The sequence below is a fragment of the Cavia porcellus genome, unplaced genomic scaffold (genome assembly GCF_034190915.1).
Source record: "Cavia porcellus strain 051 isolate PalLab524CR breed Dunkin Hartley unplaced genomic scaffold, mCavPor4.1 scaffold_14, whole genome shotgun sequence".
Lineage (NCBI taxonomy): Eukaryota > Metazoa > Chordata > Mammalia > Rodentia > Caviidae > Cavia > Cavia porcellus.
Window position 1 is genome coordinate 75891754 of NW_026947497.1, and position 22709 is coordinate 75914462.

The 22709-nt window shown below is 34.1% G+C and overlaps 1 protein-coding gene across 14 annotated transcripts in view; it reads left to right on the forward strand.

The window, feature by feature from the left end:
- Dlg1 (discs large MAGUK scaffold protein 1) overlaps positions 1-22709 on the forward strand; it is a 199246-nt gene that overhangs the window by 5296 nt on the left and 171241 nt on the right. For 13 of the 14 annotated variants that reach the window (XM_063224295.1, XM_063224293.1, XM_063224291.1 and 10 more), the window contains one exon: positions 10260-10426. In XM_063224295.1, the coding sequence (XP_063080365.1) occupies positions 10260-10426 (167 nt within the window). Of the gene's footprint in view, positions 1-10259; positions 10427-21385; positions 22247-22709 lie in introns of those variants that run through there. The other variant, XM_063224304.1, reaches the window with a different exon arrangement.

Sequence of the window (22709 nt, forward strand, 5' to 3'; positions counted from 1 at the left end):
ATGGTAGTTCTAGTTGTAATTTCTTTAGAAACCACTATACTGTTTTCCCTATGTCCATATCCACCTAATTCTCCACCAGTTGTGTACCAGGATTTCCTTTTCTCTTCACTTTTGCTGAAATGTATTATCTCTTGTTTTTGATGATGGCCATCTTTACAGGTATTAGTTGGTATCTCACAGTGGTTTTAATTTGCATTTTCCTGATGATTAGTAATGTTGAATGCTTTTCATAGGTCTTTTGGCCATTTTCTGTCTTCTTTGAAGAAACATCTCCAAAGTCATTTGCCCATTTTTAAATTGGACTGTATTTTTGCTCTTGATTTGTAAGAGTTCTTTGTAAAGTTTTGTATATTCTTTATTAGATATGTGGCTTTCAAATATTTTTTTTCTGGTCTGTAGGTTGCCTTTTTTTTGTCTTTCTCTTTTTTATTGGTACCAGGAATCGAACTCACAACCACACACTTGCAAGGCAGGTGCTTATGCCGCTGAGCCTTTTCATTTTTTGATGGCTTTTCTGTTTTGTTGCTTGCTTCCTTGCAAACTTATTTTAATGCAGTGTTTTAGTTTAACAGACATTTCAGAATTAAGATAGGTAATTATAGTATCCACTGTGAATTTTTATATTACTACTTTATTAGCTCAGTAGTTTTGCTGGTCTTATAAATATGAAAAAAGACATTACTAGGTCTTTATGTGGCGTTATTTGGCTTAAGAAATGTGACTGCTTTACTGTATTAAGCATTTTGAATTGTATAATTCAAGTGTTAATTGAATTGTATAATTCAAGTGTATTAATCTTGATGTTAAACAGATCTCCAGAACATCTACAACCTGAAAAACTCTGTATCTATTATACAATACTCCTTCCTTCCAGCCACCATTTTAATTTCTGTTTCTATGCATTTGTCGATGATAGAAATACTGCATCTCAATGAAATTATGCAGTATTTGCCTCCCTCTTAGTTGGCTTATTTCACTTAGCACCAAGACCTCATATGACAGGACTTTTTTCTCCTTCTAAGGCTGAATAATGTTCTGTTGTATAATATGTATATATGTGCCACATTTTATACATTCATTGATGGACATTTGTATTACTGTTGCCCCTTTGCTGTTAAGAATAGTGCTGCAGTGAATATCAGTTTGCTAAAATTTCTTTTTGTCTTTTTTTTTTTTTTTTTTTTTTGACAGGGTCTTGCTGTGTAGTTGAGGCTGGCCTTGAACTCACTGTGTAGCATAGGCTGGCCTCAAACTCACAGCAATTCTCCTGCCTCAGCTTCCTGTGTGTTGGTATTAGACATGTAGTACCTGACCTGGACAGTGTGTTGACATTTGAGAGCTTGCTTTCATTTCTTTTAGCTATTTAGCCAGAAGTGGAATTGTGAGATCACATGACAGTTATAGTGGTAATTTTTTGAGGAACCACTACGTGTTTTCCATAGTGATTGTCTTATTTTACAATTCTACCAAAAGTCTGTAAAGTTTCAATTTCTTCACATCTCTGTTATCATTTTTTTTACTTAAAATGTTTTTCTTTTTTTTTTTTAAATGTTTTTCTGACAATAGGCATATTAGTGTGAGAGTGACTCTTTTTAAAGTATATATAAAAAGTAATAATGGCAAACATTTATTGAGTACTTTCTATGTGCTAATACAACTCACCAGAAGTCTATGAAATGTATGTTCATCCAATGAGGTGGTCATACCATTTTATATATTTAAAGATTTTTTTCTTTTTGTAAGACAGGGTTTTGCTGTACAGTTTAGGGTGGCCTTGAATTCACTTTGTAGCCCGGCAATCCTCTTGCCTCAGCCTCCTGAGTTGCTGAAATTACAGGCATGCACCACACCTGGCCATACCATTTTATAGAAGACAGTACTGAGAAGTGACCAATTTTGTCCATTGACTCTCAGATACTAAATCAGTTGGCTACAAATTGAATTTAATCTGAATGCAAAGCATATCCTTTTCAACTGTTAGAATCTTCTTTGTCATTATTTTCAAAGTTGAATATTTTTGTAATAACACTATTAATGAGCATATTTAAGATGGCTATTGCTTTTTAGGGTCAGTGATCTCTTTTTAAACAATTGTCACTTGAAGGAGAATGTTTATAATGATGAATTAACTTTATATTGATGGATTTACACAGTTTGAGAAGTGTATATACTTACTAATCAAGAGTTGAAGACTTCCAGGTATATTGGTAAAATGTCAACTTAGCTTATTTTTATTTCTTTTTGCTAATTAAATTGATGTTACATTTAGTATATGGCTAATGACTTTTTTTGAGACAAAGTCTTGCTCTACAATTCAGGCTGGCCTTGAACTTACTTTGTAGTTCAGGTTGGCTTCAAACTCATGGCCATTCTCCTGTTTCAGGCTTCTGCGTTGACAGGATGTGCCCACCTCGCCTGGCATACAACTTTGAAGATAAAGTTTGAATGAGGAAAATGACAGTATAAACTGTTGGCTAAAATTTTATGAACTCAAAGGAGAATTTTATTAACTTTTCACCCAGTGGTTTTGATTTAATTAGATTTAATTATTTGTTTGCTAATAGTTTTACTGCAGTTCTGAAGCAGCATTTTGTGTTGAAGTTGTTTGAGTTATAGTTAGAACCGTGGAGTCACAGAGTTGTAAATGCATTTATATTTCTTCTAAATTTTTACATATGTAGGGTCAAATATTTCTGAAGCACAGGATCCAGACTAAGACCAGGTATTATATTTAGTTGTCTTGTCTCTTATGGTTCTTTAATCTTGGAATGTTTCCATGTTTTGCCTTTTATGATACATTTTTTAAGAATACAGATCCCTTCTGATCTTGTTTTGTTTCTCACCTTATGGTTCTTTGTACACTGACACATATGTCATCTGTTCATCTTTGGTAATGTTAATTTTGATCAACTAATTATATGTCCAATTACTCCAGTCATTTTCCTTCTTGGATCTTACAAGTGTTATATAGGGGGACACTTATATCGTATACAGAAATAAAGCCATATACATATCTTGCTTTTTAGCAATTTCCACCTAGATTTAGCATCTGTTGTTGATGCTTGAAGTAGTTTTTTCTGTGGTTGTTGAAAAGTGAGTTTTCTTTCACCAGCACTATTCTTCACTTTCCAATTAACATTTGGTATTTTACTATGATCAGAAGTTCTCCTTCTTGGAGTATTTGTAGTGTAATTGCAGGTTTGTTTCTTTCATTAGTTTGTCATTTGTTATCATCCTTTATCATTTTATTCAGATTGTCTCATTTAGCTAGTGGGCACTTCTCAAACTTGCTTTTGTGGCTTTGTAACCTACTCCATCAGTTTTTAGGTACTTAATTAATTTGTGGCATAACAGGATACTTAAGGTTTGTATTATACCTATGCTGCCCCAGCCTAAAATCAGCCATTTCTCAGAAATGCTTTGGTTCTTTTTGGTACCCACTTGGTTTTAAGAAGTATATTCATGTGAATCCTATGACTTTTAGTTGAAAAAGTGTCTATAAATTGTTGAAATTATTTATTTCTGATGTTTTTGAGGCAGGGTCTCACTATGTGGTTAGACTAGTCTTGAACTCATTATGTAGTTTGGGCTGGCCTTGAACTTGAGATCTCCTGTCTCAGTTTCCAGAGCACTGGGGTTACAGCTATGCACCACCTTGTCTGGCTCCTGAAATAATTTATTTTTGTGTATAAGTTTGACATCTTGCTTGCTTCTAGTACAAAGAAACACATTTTTTGTGTTTGTTTGTTTTATACCAGGAATCAAACTCAGGATTTCACACTTAAACCAGGCAGGCACTGTGCCATTGAGCTATATTCCCAGCTTTCATATTGTGTATAATACATAGTGTAATTTTATATGATGTTTCTTTTGTTTGAGGGTTTAAAGTGGCTTTTAAAATGCATGTTGCTTTAGAAGGAAGCTAAATGTCTGTGCTTGAGTACATTTGACTATTGTACTACATTTTGGTGTATGAAATCATTGTACTTAATTGTAATGAATCAACTGATACAGCTTTCTTTCCTCTGAATTGGCAGAGTCATACTTCAGTATTATTCAGCCCTCTACTTGCCTTCTCAGTAGCTTTCCAAAATGGAATGTATTGTAAAGATAATGCATACATAAAAGATTAAGATCAGATAACTATACTGTATATAAAATAACATAAGCAAAACTTTCTCACAGCAGTGATAACCTCTTTATCTACAGAATGAGTATCCTAGAAAGTTATTTTGTGTGTATACAAAATAACTTTTGTATTGCAAAACAAACTTCCTACACAAGTAAAGCATACTATTTCTTACACAAAAAGTGATATTTAAAATCACTGTATAAATTGAAAAACTATAGCTGATTAAAATGATCCTGGCAATGGGGCTGCGGATTTAGCTCAGCGGCATAAGCACCTGCCTTGCAAGCAGGCTGGTCGTCAGTTTGATCCCCAGTACTGATAAAAAGATTTAAAAAAAAAATGATCCTGGCAAATCTTTCAGGAATTTGTCAGTCATTAATTAGTACACAATTGATTTTTTTCTTTAGTAGAGTCATTGTTTTTTCAGCTAAGCATCTGATGTAGTTGGTTTGTGTTTAAGTGACCTCTTGTAGTGACAGCACATCATTGAACAACCAACTCTATATAGTAAATTGTAGCAGAAATTCAAGAGGCACCTGACAACTAACACTACCTGATGGAACATTCTTTGCTGTTTTTGAAATATGATCTTACTAGGTTGCTCAGGCTGACCTCAAGTTTACTGTTCTCTCTCATAAGGGTCCTGGGGTTCAATTTATGTGCCTCAGTGCCCAGCTCCTGTCTCATTTTTTATTTGTGGAATTTACTTTTGGGTGGATTGTTAGATTGAATTGCCTGAGTTTTTGTGGTACTGTACTTGAGTTTATGTAAATTATATATTGTGACTTCTCTGAACCATATAGTTGCTTTTACTGGACATCTTTCCATTAATCAGTAGGTTTGTACCATTTTAAATGACTGTTTATATGATATTTTTCTTTAGTTTTATTAATGCTTTCCCAGGAGTATTTAAGACATAATATTTCTGAAATAAATACTGCATATAAATATATCTATTTAGCATTCCTTATTTTACTCCTCTGTCAAATTCCTAGAAGTGAACTAGTTGGTCAAAGGGTGTATACATTTTAAGACTTCCAATGTGTTTTGTTTAATTCCTTTAGGAATGTTGTATCAGTTTTTTTAGGTAGTATGTAGAAGAATGATTTACCATGTCTTAAATAATGAGTATTGGCTGGCTTTTTATATTTTTTACTCTGATTTTGTGAGGTATATACCTTTAGTCATTTTGATGTTTTATTATATATTTCTTTAGTCCAATTGGTTATTTTTGTAAATAATCTGTTCATGTCATTGCAGTCCATCTCCTTCATTCTTCCTTTTACTTAGAGGTATAAAATTTGTATTAGGCACATCAATTCTGTTTGCTTTATAAGTTGTAAATAACTTCCTGTCACTTGTTTTTAAACTTGAATTTAAAAAACATAGATACTTGTATGGTTAGATTTATATTCCTTTGTGTCTTCTGCTCTTGGTGTCATATTTGGAAAGACTAGCCTCAGTGTTATAATACCCTGTTATTACAGTCTAGCCCTGGGATTAAAATATTCACCTATATTCAAATTCTTTGAAGACTTACTTTTTAAGTCTCAATTTTTATACATTTGGAAATTATTTTGATATAAGGTATGAAATTGCTTAACTTTTAAAATTTAGATTTATTCTAAGTTTTTAAAATTAAGACTTTTTTCAGTAGTTTTAGACTTAAGTACAATTGAATCATCCTCATCTCTATTGACATCTTGTGTTAGTATGGGTATATATGTTAAATTGATATGTTATTAATTTCATTGTTATTATCTAAAGTTCATGATTCATATTAGGGTTTCCTTGTTAATGCTGTACTTTGACAGATTTAACATTCACATTTGTTGTTTTGATTCATGAATCCACTTTTGCATATCATATGGAAGTTTCACAGCCCTGAAAATTGTCTGTGTTACACTAATTCATCTATTTCGTCTTCACCTTGACCCCAACTCTTGGAAATTACAGATCTTTTTACTGTCTCCATAGTTTTTGCCTTTTCTGAAGTCATACTGTATGGAGCCATTTTAGATCAGCTTCTTTAATTTGGCAGTGTTTGTTACGATTTCTCCCCATATCTTTTTGCAGCTTAATAACTTCTGTCCTTTTATTGCTAAGTAATACTTTGTTGTCTGGATGCACTGTAATTTATTGCTCACCTACTAATGAATATCTTGAATGTTTCCAAGTTTTATCAGTTATTAATAAAACTGTTAAAAATGTTTACATGCAAGTTTTTGTGGACATCAGTTTTGAGTCATTTGAGTAAATAACAAAGCGCACTAATTGTTTCCCCCTAACATATACTATATTTAGCTTTCCTACATTTTTTGTCTTTTCTGCATATTTGGTATCATCATTGTCAAAGGAAATGATTTTTCAGGGTAGTAAAAAAAATTAGCCATTTTCTCTCTTTGTGGTAGTGGGGATTGATCTCTGGACCTTGACACTGAACTGCATCTTCAGCTCCTTTTTATTTTGTGACGGAGTCATGAGTTGCCCAGGCTGGGCTTGAACTTGAGATCTTCTGCCTCATCCTTCTAAAGTGCTGGAACAATAAGCATATGCCACTCTGGGTGAACTATATGGAGCTTCAAATGTGTGTAGTATCCCTCCTGTTCTGTTAAGTGGCAATCCTTTTGAGTAGTGCAATACATTCCTTTTTTTTTTTTTCTCACATTTTTACAGTTAAGATTTTAGTTTAGAAATGAAGTCAAATGTTTGTAAAGGTTTATTGGAGGACTCATACACTGGACAGTAGATTTGAAAATTCCTTACAAAATAATACTGACTGATGTACCTTGAAGCATTGTTTTGCTTTATATTTTGTTTTTGTTGTTGTTGTTGTTGTATGTGTCTTAGTAGCTCTTATTGGCAGTGGATATTGAAGCCTACTAGTTGACTTACGTAAACCAAAATCATGCAAGAAATTTTTATTGTCACAGAGAGGTGGTTGATTTAATTTTCCAAATTCTGTTCATGCTTAGTAATAGAAAATTAAGATAAATGTTTATTTAAACTTGTATAGCATCTTAAACTATAAGCATCTTTCAAAGTTTGTTTTTCTGTCTTTTTGCCTGCCTGCCTCTTTTCTTCCCTCTTGTTTTTTCAGTAATGGGGATGGATCCCAGGAGTGCCAGCTTTTTTTTAGAATTTTTAATTGAAGAACTATAAGTGTTACTTAGATTTTTTTTCCCTCAAATTTCCAATTTTTGTATCATCTCTCACCATTTAATTCCTCTTCCTCTTTATTCCTTTTCTGCAACTTCTCTTTCCATTGGTATTTTTTGTTCGACTACCTTAAGTGCTCAGAGTAAACTCAAAAAGTATTTTTGAGAATAACTTGAATGTCTCTGTATATCTAGTTTTGGCTGTGGTGCTGGGAATGAAACCCAGGGCATCTTGAATACTAGCGGACACTTCTCTCCTGAACTACACACCAGAGTAACTTGAAGTTTGCATGAATTTGGCATGTTGGATTTACCATTTGTTTTTATTTTATTTTTGACTTCTATTGGGATAACTTTTATTAAAATTTTAAGGTGGGTACCTTAAAGGATTCTGTCATTCCCAGTAAAGACATGGTAAAAAGTATTTTGAAATCTGGAATGTCATTTTGAAGAAATACTTTGTCACAATGTTAGTCTATCCTCCTCGTTAGTCACTTTCTCATTGCTGGGAAAAAATGCCGGACACCCACAACTTTAAAGGAGGACGGGTATTTTTGTCTCATGGTTTCTAAAGGATCCAGCCCATAGTTGGTTGACTTCACGGCAGAAATGATATGGCAGAAAGTCAAGGCAAAGGAAAAGCACTTGTCCTGTGGCAAGCAGGAAGTAGAAAAAGGCAGAACCAGCAACAAGAATACTCCCTTCCAAGTCACCCGTTGGTGACCCATTTCTTCCAACCAAGGCCCACCTCTGAAACCAGACTTTTTGGGACATTTTAGATTAAGACCATAATAAACCCTTAATGGTGTCTTAGTTTTCTTATTGCTGAGATAAAATACCCAACACCAAAGGTTAAAGAAGGAAAAGTTTATTTAGCTCACGGTTTGTAGCAGTTTCAGTCCATAATTGACAAGGCAGAATAGCACAACAGACAGGCATTGCAGCGAAGAAACACTTCATGGTGGGCAGAAGGCAGTGGAGGACCAAGGGACAGTCACAACTGTTTCTATCCTTTATATCTTATCCAGGCTACTTGGGGCAGGTAGTATACACCCTTAGTCCTAGCACTCTTTATCCTAGCATTGTACAGTGAATTAATCATGTACTCTAGATCCATCCACCTCTGAAAAAGCCCCACCTATGATCATGTGAGGCTTTCTGGGGATATTTAGACACAAGCCATAATGCTTAATTTTAAAGCATAATTCATTCCAGAAACATGTTTGTAATTCATGGCACTTGTATGTATATCAAGCAGAATTCTCCATAAATAATGGGGGACTGGGGATTTAGCTCAGCAGCATAAGTGCCCACTTTGCAAGCTCACAGTCATGAGTTTGATCCCCGGTACCGATAAAACAAACAAACATAAATAATGGAAACTCGGATGATTTGTTCCACAACCCAAAAGTATTCATGTAAAAATGAGTACTGTAATGGAATACAAAATAATAAAATACAAAGAAAAGTAAGTTAATCTGTACTTACCTTTGAAAATCCTTGCGACTGGTATGAGGGAGGCAGGAGGGTATTGTGTAGAACAACTTTGACTATCACTGATAGAATCAATGCTCTTTGTTGGCTCAATGGAATCTCTTTTCTTTTTGTGCAGCTTTAACAAGGAATCTACCCTATGACAATTGCTTTTGTTTCTTTTTGAGAATTTCATGGAAATGTGACATTGCATTTTTGTCAAACATTCATTGGTCGCACTGCTACAACCGTATTCAGGTGCTTTTGTGTAAAACTTTGCACTGTTTTCCGCATTTTACACATCTCCCTAATCTCATTTGCAATGAGAGATTCCTCTGCCTTTTTCTCCTTTGCTGACAGAGCTTTCCTCCATAACTTTTTTATTTTTTGGTGGTGCTAGGGATTCAACCCAAGATCTGTGTACTCAAGAACTCTTTACCACTGAGCTACCTCCCCAGCCCCCTCTGTAACTTTTTGCATGTGACATTCAGCATCAGGTACTATTTGTATTGCAAGACTCATAAATTTATCAAGTTAAAGTTTATTAGAGATACTTGTCTTGTGGAACACTAGCAGAACAAGTTACTCGTAATCCAAAGTGTTTTCAGTGAGAAGTTATTCTGTCGAATTGTTATTTATAATTACTGTTTATTATTCTATACCTGATAATTCCCATCTTTAGTTAAGTACTATTTCTCTTCATAAAAAAATCAGTTCAGAATTGCATCGGTAAAATGAAGAACTCATGGGATGAATCTAAACATTATATAACTGTCACTTAGCATTTCTGAGCAGTGTGAATAACTACTGTAAATATACAAAGTTCATATTCCAGTTAATAGCACAATAACTTGATCTTTTAAATTAGAGTGCTGTTTATAAGTAAAGTGATAGTTTGTTTTAGGGTTTTGTCATGATTGCTTCTAAAATACTATAAAATAACTTATTCTTTTTTAAATACTCAGATTTACAAATACCTAAAAGTTCTGTTTCTTGGATTTGAACTTTTTAAAATGTTTTACTTCGATTAGAAAGGCAGTTAAAACTACTTGAAGTTACATTACTGGCCTGGATATTGCTGATAAAGATACTAATGAATGGTAATGGTAATGGTAATAAATTGTATCTGCAGAATTCATAATAATGATATTGACTACCATCTGTTAGGAGCTTAAGTATTATCACGCTCAGTTCTTGCAACAATCTACTAAAAGAAGCAAGTTAATCAGAGGTTTAGTAGCTAAGTGGTAATAGTGTTGGAATTTGAACCCAGCATGCTGTTTAAAGTGTAACATGCTTATGATTTACACTGTACCCTGCAGGTTTTGATGTGATTGTAGCATAAATAAATGAAATATTCAGTGTTGAAGTACATGTAAAATTGGGCTTATTTTTTTTTCTAATTAACGATTCTGTTTTTGATTGTCTTAGCATTACATAGTTTAACTAGAAATATGAATACTCTTGAAATTTTCTTTTCCTTTTCTTGTCTCTAGATATCCAAGAATTTTATGAAGTGACCTTATTGGATAATCCAAAATGTATAGATCGTTCAAAGCAGTCTGAACCAGTTCAACCTGTGAATACCTGGGAGATTTCTAGCCTTCCAAGTACTACTGTGACTTCAGAAACACTGCCAAGCAGCCTTAGTCCTAGTGTAGAGGTAAGAGGAAAAACATTTCTGAAACTAGGCTACTAGGTATTCAAAATTTACTAAAATGGATATTTTGTGGAGATAATTTGTAGTAGAATATAAAAAATGGAGTTAAAAGTATTTTCAAAAAGTTTAGAATCTGTTTTGTTATTTAGTTAGCTTTTTGAGACAGGGTTTTGCTATGTAGTTTGGGCTGGCCTCGAACTTACTGTGTAGCCCTGGCCTCAAATTCTTGGTTATCCTCTGCCTCAGCCTCCCAAGTGCTAGGATTACAAATGTGTACCACCACACCTGGCTGTGTTGCTTTTGTTTTAAAATATTGTAATGTCAGAGATACTAGTTTTGGACTATTAAAAATAATTTGCATGATTCAATAAGGCTCCATCTGTGTGCTAAGTAAAATGGAAATTGTACTTTGAAAGGATGGTTTTATTCTGGCATTGTTTCTTAGAAAGAGAATATAATTTTGTGGTTCTGAGCCCTTTAGTTATCCCAAGGCTTCTCCATGCATAGGCTTGAAAATTCTGTTAAACTCATTAGAGACCGATCAACAAACCTTGAGATGACCATTGATTTCTGGATATTTCTGTAGTTAAAACTGTATGTTTTTAAAATATAGTAACTATCTTAGTAACTTTTTTAATTGTGCAGTATAATTGCTAGAGTTGGATATGGAATAGTAGAAATGTGAAACATTTTGTTTCCTGCCTGAGAAGCATTAATAATTTGAAAGGCTATTTCTCAGGTTTTATTCTAGTCCTTTCCTATTAGTACCATGCAGTGCCAGAAAACTAAATCTGCTTCTGCTTGGTGAGTAATAAGGAAAAGAGGGAGTGGGCAGCAAGCAGATAGCACTTTGATAATAAGGTTGTTTCTCAGTAACCTATAACTTGAGAATTCTAGAGCAGGGTGAATCAGCATATCTAATTATTCTTAATTTTAAAGATCAGAAAGCTGAGATCTGAAAGGAAATGACTTACTCTTGCTTATTTGGTTAGTTGGGGCAAATCTGTCTTTGGATTTCAGACCTCTTAACACCCAGTTAATACTTCTCTTTAAGAATCCTGGTATGACTTTATATGCTTATCTTCAATTAGAATCCAATGTTGTATGTTTATCCTTATTTTCTTTATTCTTTTATTTTAAAAAAAATGATTTCTCTTGGGCAATTTTACTATCAGCCCTTCTTTAGTTGCCATATCATTGCTTTTGTGATAGTTCATTTCTCTGATCTATTTCAAGTGAAGTTAAAATACGTCTACAGTTATTGCTGTGGTTTGTGTGTTGCCAGTGTGATAGTATTAAGAGGGGGAGCCTTTAAGAGATGATTAGGCCATACTGGTTTCTCTCTTGTTAATGGGATTAAGGATTTTCGGAAGTCTTTAGTTCTGCCTTCTGCTGTGTGAGGATGAACAGGGAGACCCTGGCCAGACTAACCAATGGGTCACCACAGACCTAAATCTTAGCCTTCCTAGTCTCAAGGACTGTGAAAAATATATTTCTGTTCTTTTTACTGTGTCTCAAGTGTTCTATTATAGTAGCACAGTGTGGACTAAGTTATACAATGTGTATTTCACATTTATTTATTTATTTATTCCCTTCCCCCCTTTTTTTGAGACAGGAGTCTTGTCATGCAGTTTGGGCTCGCCTTGAGCTCCCTTTGTAGCCCAGGCTGGTTTCAAATTTGTAATGTTCCTCCTGCCTCAGCCTCCTGAGTGCTGGGATTAGACATGCACCACCACGCTGGTGACTCACTTTTATATTAAACCTAGTCCTAGGTTTAAAAACTCATTTATGGAATCACCTTCAAGAGCACTGACCTGCACATTTAATTACTGTCTTTTAAATTGTCTGATCTATTATAAAGGGTTCGTAATTTACCTGTTTTTATAGGAGATTGTTTAGATAATGGGTGACTCTGCAACCAGACTACAATTTATTAAGGTAAAGTAAATAGTTTTGTAGGCTCAAAATAGGTTTCAGTGAGAAAGAGCAACAGTACATTGAATTTCATTGATATTGGAGGACTAGGACTATATCTGAGTGGTAGAGCACATGCCTAGCATGTACAAAGCCTTGGTCTCCACGTCTCCCAGTATTGGGAGATTTTAGCTTCTATAAAATTATGAATCATTTTTACCTAGAGTGCCCGTGTGTAGCTCTTGTTTCTGCACTTTCTGAAAGATACTTTCTGGACATAATCAAAGGACTTCAAATGAATATAAGAATGAGAACTTTCAGGTGGTAAATGTCAGATCTTACTAGTTTGGAAAATGTGTGAGAAAGGTGTATAGTCAAAAATGTTTTAGGGCTTAGCACATGGAAAATGCCTGGTAATGTTTAAAAACTCTACCTGTTTATGGGTAGACTTTAAAGGAAGCAATGAGATGTGTCCATCAAGTCCTAGGTTTTTAGAAATAGGGAAAATACGTGTTTCAAATGTGAGTGAGCTAAGGTTAGTAAACTGTGAAGTAATGTTTTAGCACAGATGACAGAATACCCTTGGCAGATTTTTTCTGAAAATATAAGTAGTTTGAAACCTTGATGGATGACAGTTATCATGACTCAAAAATTTTTTATCTGGAAAATGTTTGTAGATTTAATTTCTATTTTTAAATATTTTATTAAAATTCCTTTTTCTCCACATCTTTGTCAACATTTCTTTTTGTATTGATGATAGCTGTTTTGATTGGGGCAAGATGGAATCTCAGTTTTAGTTTTAATTTGCATTTTTCTGTAGGTTGAAGATGTTGAACCTTTTTTTTAAATACACTTTTTGGCCTTTTGAACTTCTTTTGAAAAGTTCCTAGTTAATGTGCCACTGTTTATTGGATACATTGTTTTAGGGAGATTAATTTCTTTCAGTTCTTTATATAGCGATTAATCCTCTGTAGAAGAGTAGCTAGCAAAAATTTCTCCCATTCAGAGGTTGTCTCTTTCCTCTGTTTCCTTTGCTGTGCAGAAGGTTTTTAACTTGATGTAGTTCCATTTGTGGATTCTTCACATTATTTTCTGTGCTTTTCAAGTCCTGTTCAAAAAGTCTGCCTGTGATTGTGGCTTAAAGTGTTTCCCGTGTTATGTTCCAGCAGTTTCAGTGTTTCTAGTTTTACTCATGTGTCTAGGTTTTTGCTCTGTTTTGATTTGATTTTAGTACAGGGTGAGTGTCACAATTTGTGTCTGGATGTCCCCCCAAAGCCTCATACAGTTATAGGGGGTGAGCTTTTCAGAGGCAGCTAAATCTAGAATTTATGATTGATTCATTGTCTTGTGCTGGGATTGTGGTGTGTGAGTGCTACATCTACGTAAGGCAGGTAGCTTGCATACAGTTTAAGGGAGGAAAAGAGGCTTGCTCCTCCCTTGTGTGCTTTGTGCTCTGGTTGCTTTTGCTGTCTTCTGCTATGTATTGTTGCCCCTCTGTCATGTGCCACCCTGCCTTCGAGCCAGCCAATTATGGACTGAAACTTCTGCAAATTGTGAGTTAAATAAAACTTTCCTGCTTTAACTCTGAGTGTTGGGTATTTTAATTCCAAAGAGAAAAGTAACCAAGATAATGAGAGACAGGGATCTAGATTCAGTTTTCTGCGTGTAACTGTCCAGTTTTACCCAGCACCATTGGTTAGACTGGCTTCTTTAGCATGTTTTTGGTCCTGTTGTGAAAAGTCAGTTAACTTTAAGTGCTTGGGTTTGTTTTTGCATCTTCTGGTCTATTCTGTTGGTTTACATACCTAGTTTTGTGCTAGTATCACATTGTTTTTATTACAGCAACTTCATAGTGTGGCTTGAAATCAGGTATTGTGATGCCTCCAGCATTGCTTTTTGCTCACAGATGCTTTCATTATTCTAGGTCTTTCTGATTCCAAATGAAATTCAGGACTTTTTCTAGTTCTGTGAGGAATGTTGTTGGCATTTTAGTACGAATTGAATTGATCTGTAGGTAACTTTTGATAGTATGGGCATTTTAATAATATTCTTTCACTTCAGGAACAGCTAATCTCTTTCCATTTCTGATATTCTCTTTAATTTCTTTCTTCAGAGTTGTGTGATTTTCATTATGTAGAGATCTTTTACCTCCTTGGTAAGGTGATTTCTAAGCATTAAATTTTTTGGAAACTATTGTGAATGAGATTGTTTTCTGAATTCTTATTGGGTTCGTTATTGGTATACAGAATCAATTGATTTTTGTGTGCTGATTTTTATGTCCCGTCACTTTGTTGAATTTATCGGATCCAAAAAACTTCTAGTAGATTTTTTGGGGTTTTCTGTGTGAAGAGCCTATCATCTACAGAAAAGAGTGATTTGCCTTTTTTCTTTCCAATTCATCCCCCTGTTGTTTTTGTCCTGATTGGTCTACCTAGAGTGTTGAGTACTGTATGGAACAGGAATGGGGAGAGCAGTGACCCCGTCTAATTCCAGACTTCAGAGTTAATGCTTTGCTTTTTCCTCCGACTTAATATGATGTTGAATGTAAGTGTTATATGTCATTTATCATTTTGTGGTGAGGTTTTTCTGTACGTAGTGAAAACAGGTTTTTATCGTTGAAAAGATGTTGGCTTTTGTTAAAGACTTTTCCAGCATGCATTGAGATGATCATATGATTTATTTATTTGGTACCAAGGATTGAACCCAGGGCTTTGCACTAAGATACATTCTCCAGCCTTGTAAAATTTTATTTTAAAATTTGAGATAGGGTCTTGCTAAGTCACTAAATTGCTCAGGCTGGGCTTGAACGTGCCAACTCCTGTCTCAATTTCCCAGAGTGATGGGATTATATGAATGTGCAGCCATGCTCAGCTGAATGTGTGGTTTTTAATCTTTGATTCTGTTGATGAGATGCATTACATTTATTGACGTATATATTGAACCATCCTTGTATCCCTGAGATAAAACCAAATTGGTTATGATGTATGATCTTTGTAATATGATGTTAAATTCTATAGGGAGGATCTTACTGGGTTTGCATCTGTGTTCCTTCAGGAACACAGGTTTGTAGCTTACTTGTATAGTTCTTATCTGGTTTCAGAATCAGATAATACTGGCTTCATAGACTTGAGTTTAAGAGGATAACTTCCCTTTCTTTCTGTGGAGAAGTTTAGGAGCATTGCTGTTCTTTTGAGGAAGAGTTTGAGGAACATTAGTTTTTTCTAAAGATCTGGTAGAATTCAGCTGTAAATCCATATGATCTTGGACTTTTCCTAGTTGACAGAGTTTTAATTATTGTTTCATTCTCATTGCTTGTATTGGTATTTAGGTTTTGTGTATCATCTTTGCACAATTTAGGTAGGTCATTATGTGTCTTAAAACTGTACCATTTCATACAAATTCTCTTAATTTGTTGGAATGTAAATTTTGAAAGTTATTTTTGATGGTTCTCTGGATTTTTGTGGTATCTGTTGAGAATGTGCCTTTACAAGTCTTAAATTATTAAACCTTTCAATAACTCACTATTTGGGGCTGGGGATTTAGCTCAGCGGCATAAGAACCTTCCTTGCAAGCAGGTGGTTGTGAGTTCGATCCCCTGTACCGATTAAAAAAAAAAAAGTCAAATAACTCATTATTTAAGTAATTTTGATAGCTCTATATATCTGCACTTACTACTATGTTTAATATTATATCTTATATAACTTAACCCCAACCGTTTTGATTGCTACAGTAGTATATGCTTATTGCAGAGGTTTCTAACTTTATAAAAATGTTTTAAATTATATGAAATTTATCTCAGATAATATTAACTGTTCCTTTTATGCTGTTGATCTTTTTCTTTCATGGACTCTTATTGTATCCTCACCTCATGCAGTATGTGTAACCTTTTTTTCTCTTGAGCCTCTGTTTCCTTTGTCCTGTAATTAACTTCAAGGAGTCTATTAAAGTAAAAACAGATATTTAAAAAAAAGCATTTGTTAGTATGATCCTGTATTTTCCTTTTCTTACTACTAAACTTGAAAAAACAGTTTACCTTTTTTCTTTTCCTTCTTTCTCATTTCCAACATACTATAACTTGACTTCTGACACTTTTCTATAGTTACTGTTCCCTTTTTCCAGTAATCTACCTTAAAATTTTTTCTGATTATACAGATAAGCAGACATATCTTAAAAAATTACATGTACAGGGAGAGACATAATGTTGAGAGCTGGTCTTTTAAAGTATTCTTTACCTAAGATGTCTTTTAATTATTTGGTATAAATAATAATCCATAGGTATACATGGGAAATTGGTTGTCAGAATGTATAAATGATCAAGTCCCTTATATGGTTACATGATAGTTGCATATAACCTGCACAATCCTGCCTTATATGTTAATCATCTCTAGATTACTTATACTTAACGTAATGTAAATACTCTGTAAATTGTTACATTGTGTTTTTTAGATAATTATAAGTCTGTACAAGTTGAACATGGACACAGATTTTTCCCTAATATTTTAAATCAGTGGTTGATTGATCCATACATGCAGAATCCTTGTATACAGAAAGCTTACTGTATTCTTATATGTTTATTAATGTGTTAGGTTATATACAATGGTGCCTCGGTTCATGAACTCAGTTTTATCCACTGGTATAACATAAAGCAAATTGCTTAATTTTTTGTTTTCTTTTGGCTTTATTATCTGTAAGGTAGGAATAATACAACATAGCTCATGTGCTATTTGTAAGTATGAAATGGATAATTTGTGTAAACCTTAGATCAGAGGCTAACATAGAAGTTGCTCAGTAAATATTAGATTCCTTACATGCAGACTATTTCTGTTTGTTAAAATGTTACATATTTATTATTATTGATTATCAGCATAGCAAAACAGAAAAAAAGACGTTCCTATTGAGTATTATTTTAGGTCTTTCTTACCTGATTTGTTTTTGTTTCTGTTTGCTATAGTCTCCGCTCTGCTTTTCAACCTTGTTAGTTTTTCTTCTGTTAGAAAAAAATCTCAATCATACAGAAAGTATAGTGACTATTATTAGCATCCATGTACTTAACTGCCTACCTTAAAATACTGTATAGTTGAAGTCACTTTGTTTTTCACTACAGTCACATTCTCTTACCTTGTCTCTCCAGAATTAAACTATCTTTAATTTGGTGTTTATCATTCCCATCTATTGTCAGTTTTCTTTATGTTTCTGGTGTTTGGGATTCATTGAATTTTTGGGTCTAAGGGTTTATAGTTACTTATTTATTTTTGTCTTTTTCTTTTTTATCAGTACCGGGGATCGAACTCACGACCACACACTTGGAAGGCAGACACTTATGCCACTGAGCTAAATCTGCAGCCCCAAGGGTTTATAGTTTTTGCCCACATCGAAAGTTTTCATATATGGATTTCTTTAAATATAGTTATATACAGAATGATTTACTTTAATTTGTCCCACGCTCAGTGATGTGATTCAGTTTTTTCAATTTTTTGTTACATTTACAGTTTCTGTTACTATCTTAAGTTCATTAATCTTTCCTTCTGAAATGTCTAGTGTTAATCCCATTTAGTTAATTTTTCATTTTAAACATTTAAATGTATTGCTAGACTTTCAGTTTGTTTCCTTTTTCATTTTCTGAATCTCATTAATAATATCATCATATTTTCCCCTATCTTCTTCAACATATGGGACTGAACTAAAGTAACTTTCAAAATACCTTTGTACATTATTTCATTTGTCAAATCTGGATCTCTAGGTCTCTTTTTTATTTGGTCCTGTCTTGGTTGTATTTTTCTGCTTCTTTACATGTCTGATAATTTTTAGTGAATTTGACAGGCATGATTTTTAGCGTTTGTAGTCTTGAACTTTGTTTTGGGATGCAGTGCAGTTACTTGGAAGCTTGCTTTTAAACATTTTTAGTTGGACTGAGTAACCTTTAGGATAGGGCTAATTTTTTCCAGTACTATGGCAGTACTCTTAGTGCTTTCTCTGATGGCTTCCTGTTGTGAGTTTTTTCATTGTTTTTGGCCCTATTATTTTCCAGCTTCACGTTTTCTTCAAAATTGAAGACTTACGGAGCTCTGCTGATCTCTGTCACTCTCTGTGCCCCTCGTTCCCCTTCTGATATTCTTGCCTTGAATTTTAGACACTTCGGCCTTCCTAAACTCCCAGTTCTGTTTCCATGGCTTAGATGACTGGGCTTTGTTTAGTTTTACACTCCCTTTGCTGTAGCCTAGAAACTTCATGTATAGTTACGGGACTTGTCTCATTTGTTTTGTCTTATAGCAGTCCACTGTTGTATACTGCCTTTGTCCAATATCTGAAAGTCATTGCTTCATATTCGTTCCAACTTTTTAGTTAAGGCAGGAAAGTCAGTTTGTTTCCTTTATTTCATCATGGTTAGAAATAGTTGAATGTATATAGAAAATTATTGGTATTCTAAAATACTGTTAATTATGTGTCTGAATGTTAACTGTGATATTGCCATCCCAAAAGAATTTGAGTCTTCCTAAAGTTGCTCACATTGCATGGTGATTTCTAGATTATTTTGAATAGCATTTGAAATGTTCCTAGATACTGCCAGTTTAGATGTTTGTAGAATATGCAATAAATGCAGAATTTAACATAGATTACATAATTATTTCTGGATATGACCATAAAAACTGCAAGTATTAGGTATTATGTGTGAACTTTTTTTGAAAGGTTAATAAATACATTTCATGGTATAGAGATTGTAAATACGCACCAATGTTAAAATGGAAAAAAATGGCCCTTGTAGTAATGTGAATGGTGCTAGTAGAAGTTTGGGATAAATGTTAAGGTGACATTTTAGTTCAAAAAGAACGACATAGCAACTTAGATTCTATGAAACTAATGTCTAATGGTTCAAATAGACAAAAGTATAGTTACAATGACAGTGTAAATACTGTAGCTGAGTCTAAAGAGTTTGATTAAAATTGTTTACTTAAATATGACTGAAATAAAAGTTAAACTGACTCAATAAAGTTAGATGTTTGGGTGTTTTATTTATGTTAGAGTTGGCAAAATGATTCTATAAAGTTTTTTTTAAAATGCAAAAATGAAGTATTTAATTCAGAGAGTCAGTTTAATTCATACTGTTTTCAGTTCTGTTAATCCCCTATAGTTTAGATGTTAGAAAAGGATATTTGTTAATTCAACACATACTTAGAGCTGGGTGTAATGGCACACACCTGTAATCCTAGCTACTCAGGTTGAGCAAGTTGCAAGTCAACCTGGGCATTGTAGTGAGAGTCTGTCTTAAAATGGGTTGGCGATATAGCTCGGTGATACAGTGCTTGCCTTAGAATACATGAAGCCTTGAGTTCAGTCTCCATGACCCAAAATAAACAACAGAAAAAAAAACACTGAACATTTTTTGAGCTCCTATTACAATTTGGTGACATGCCACTCCCTAGATGCGGTAGGTAAAGTTGTAGATACATGTGACATTCTTGAGTCTATACTGTATTGGAGCTTGGAATCTATGAACATAAAAGGGGAAACTGAGTCCTCCCCCCAAAGAAAGTGATAAATGACTCGTAGCCGGTTAATTGACTGAATAATGTTTCTCACTTGCTTCTGGGATTTTCACCCTCCATTAATATGAAGTCTGCTATACTTGGGGATGTCTTCCATGTCTGGGCCAGACTTACAATAAAAATTCCATGAGAGAAATGTCATGTAAACACTAAGAAACCAGCTAAAGGGTTTTGTATATCTTTTTATTTTTCTTTACAGAATGCAATGTCCAGTCAGTACTTGACTGTTGCCTATATTACTTTCAGTAATCTGCTTAAAACTGATAAATTTTAAGGAGCCATGAGCTTTGAGTAGAGTAGATTTTATCATTTCCTGTTAGGACTGTTTGATCATTGAGAAGTGGGATCAAGAGAATAAAGTGCTTTCGGTTTTCAGGAAAGCATGTAATTTCCCAGCATGTTTTGTTTAGGAGAAGGGACATTTTAGCTCGTGATGAAATGTGTTTCTGCCTACTCCCCAAAACACAAATCACATTGAAAGAACAATGTGTTTTCTCTCTATTCTCACTTAACACAGAACCCTCTGTATTAAGTAGAGATAGCGTTGGGTCCCATGGATTACAGGCTCAGCCCCACAAGATTAACTCATTTCAGATGCTAGTTGCAAATAGTAGATTGTCACCTATACCTCTCACTGACCAGGTATATGCAACAGTTCTTCTAACCCCTTTCTTGGTTTTAGTTTGGTAGTGTGGTTCATAGAACTCAGGGAAACGCTTACGCTGGTTTAGTACAAAGGATACTTCCAGATACAGATGAACAGCCAGATGGAGAGGTGCACAGGATAAGGACATTGTCTGGAAGAGTCTTAAATGCAGGTGTTTCTGTCCTAGGGGACTTGGTGTGTTCCACACTTCTGTTGCATGGATGTTTGCCAGCTTACAAGTTCATCAGATTTTGTTGAAAGACTTTGTGTGTCCTGAAACCCAGACTCCTGTGAAGCTGGGACTATAGATGTGTTCTGCCATACCTGGCTTAGTATGTTTCATGTTATACTACATTAAATACATAGCTGTAGCTGACATTAATGTACTGAGCACTTAACAATGTGCTTGCATATTGTTATTCTCAGTGCTGTGTATGTATCATTTAGTCCTCACACAACAGCCCCATTAGTCGTTTGTTCAAGGTTAAGTGCTTAAGTGTACTAACTCTTTCTTAGAACCCTCATAACCAAACTTGGCGTAGTATAGAAGTTGCTGGTATAGACCATGTGTATCTGACATTTTAAGAGTAAGAGCTGTGTATAACAAGCAAATGGCAATAGTTTAGTTGTTTGACTTGACGGTCATTCATAAGTTCTGTGAACGCTGAAGAAACGTTGTGAACAAAAAATGTATCATATACTCTTTCTCACTATTTGTGTAGGGAGAGTAACTGGAAGCTTATTAAACTGCAAACCAGTAATGTATCTGTGCCTTATCCTTTGTATATTAGCATGTATTCCTGATAATCTTGAGGACTAGAAGTAAATTCACAAAGGTCAGTTATTTCTGGCCTAAAAACAAAGACTTAACAGAATTTGAAATGGTACATAGTTTATAACTATCTTTTCTTGATGGGTTTCTTTCTTTTTGGAAGGATAGGGGATTAAATGAAATGGATTCTAGTATGCTACTGAAGTTAAAATTAGACTTCACTGGTGAAATATACTTATTTACTTTGGTAAAGAGAGAAAAGGTAAGTTTAGAGCTCATATTTCAAATTTTTGCATTTTCTTCTTTCTGCTCCCCTTCTCAAAAATACCACATGGAATATTCCATTCATTACTGCCTGAGAAAGTCATTACTTTGCAGGCTGCAGTTGCTGAAATGGTTTAGTGGAAGAAATGTTTGCTTGCCTTTTTAAAAAGTGATTCCTTTTTGGTAGTTGTGTTTTGAATATCCAAACTGTAGCAAACAAGGAGAAACAGATTTTAATTTACATTGGGGAAACCTTGTGGAGCATTTCATCAGATGATTCCCTGTCAGCCTCATAGCTTGGAAGAAGAGGTTAATGAAATTGCATCTGAAGCAGCAGTAGACTCTTGTGGAATAAACCTCAACATCTACAGTGTTTTGTGGGATAATTTCAAATCTTCAGATACAGATTACATAAAGAAGATTGTAGGACACGTGTCACATTCTGGGTTTTTTTTGTTTTTGTTTTTGTATTTCAAATAGTAGAAAAATTGCTACCTCTAAGAATGGATCCTGGAGAGATATTATCACAGTTATAAGTTTTTATCTACAATTTTATCTTGCACAACTTTTTATTTTTATGTTAATTTTTTTAAAAATAAGGAACTTGAAATAGTTTTGCTTCATGTGTAAAATATTACTCTAAAGTTAAGATAATGGATTGCCTGTGCATTGTAACCACAAAGGTAAGATACAATATGCTTTCCTGTTTCACTGTTAGTAACAGATGAGAAACCTTTTGTTCATAATATGTTTAAAAAAATAAAGTGTTGGAATTGTTAGATATTTGAAAACAGATAGTTGAATCTGTGCTATGCTTAGTTTAGTCTTTTGAAAGACTTCTAAATGTATTTGAGATAGCTACAAATTGTGTGTAAAACAGATTTCTTTTCCCTAGTATTTACAGGAAGCTTACTCATAACAGCAAAGGTTTTATAAAGCCTTGATTATATTTAAATCTTTTTGAAAATGTTCTCAAAAGTTCCTTTCTTCCACTTTATTACAAGTCCCAACATGTCATGATAGTTGAAAGTATGTTTCATTTTGACAACATTTTCTGGACTCTTCTATTTATTGCAAATATAGTTAATTCTTTAAAGAAGTAAATAGTCAAGTTCTGATTGTGTTGCCTTTGGAAAGATGTTAATC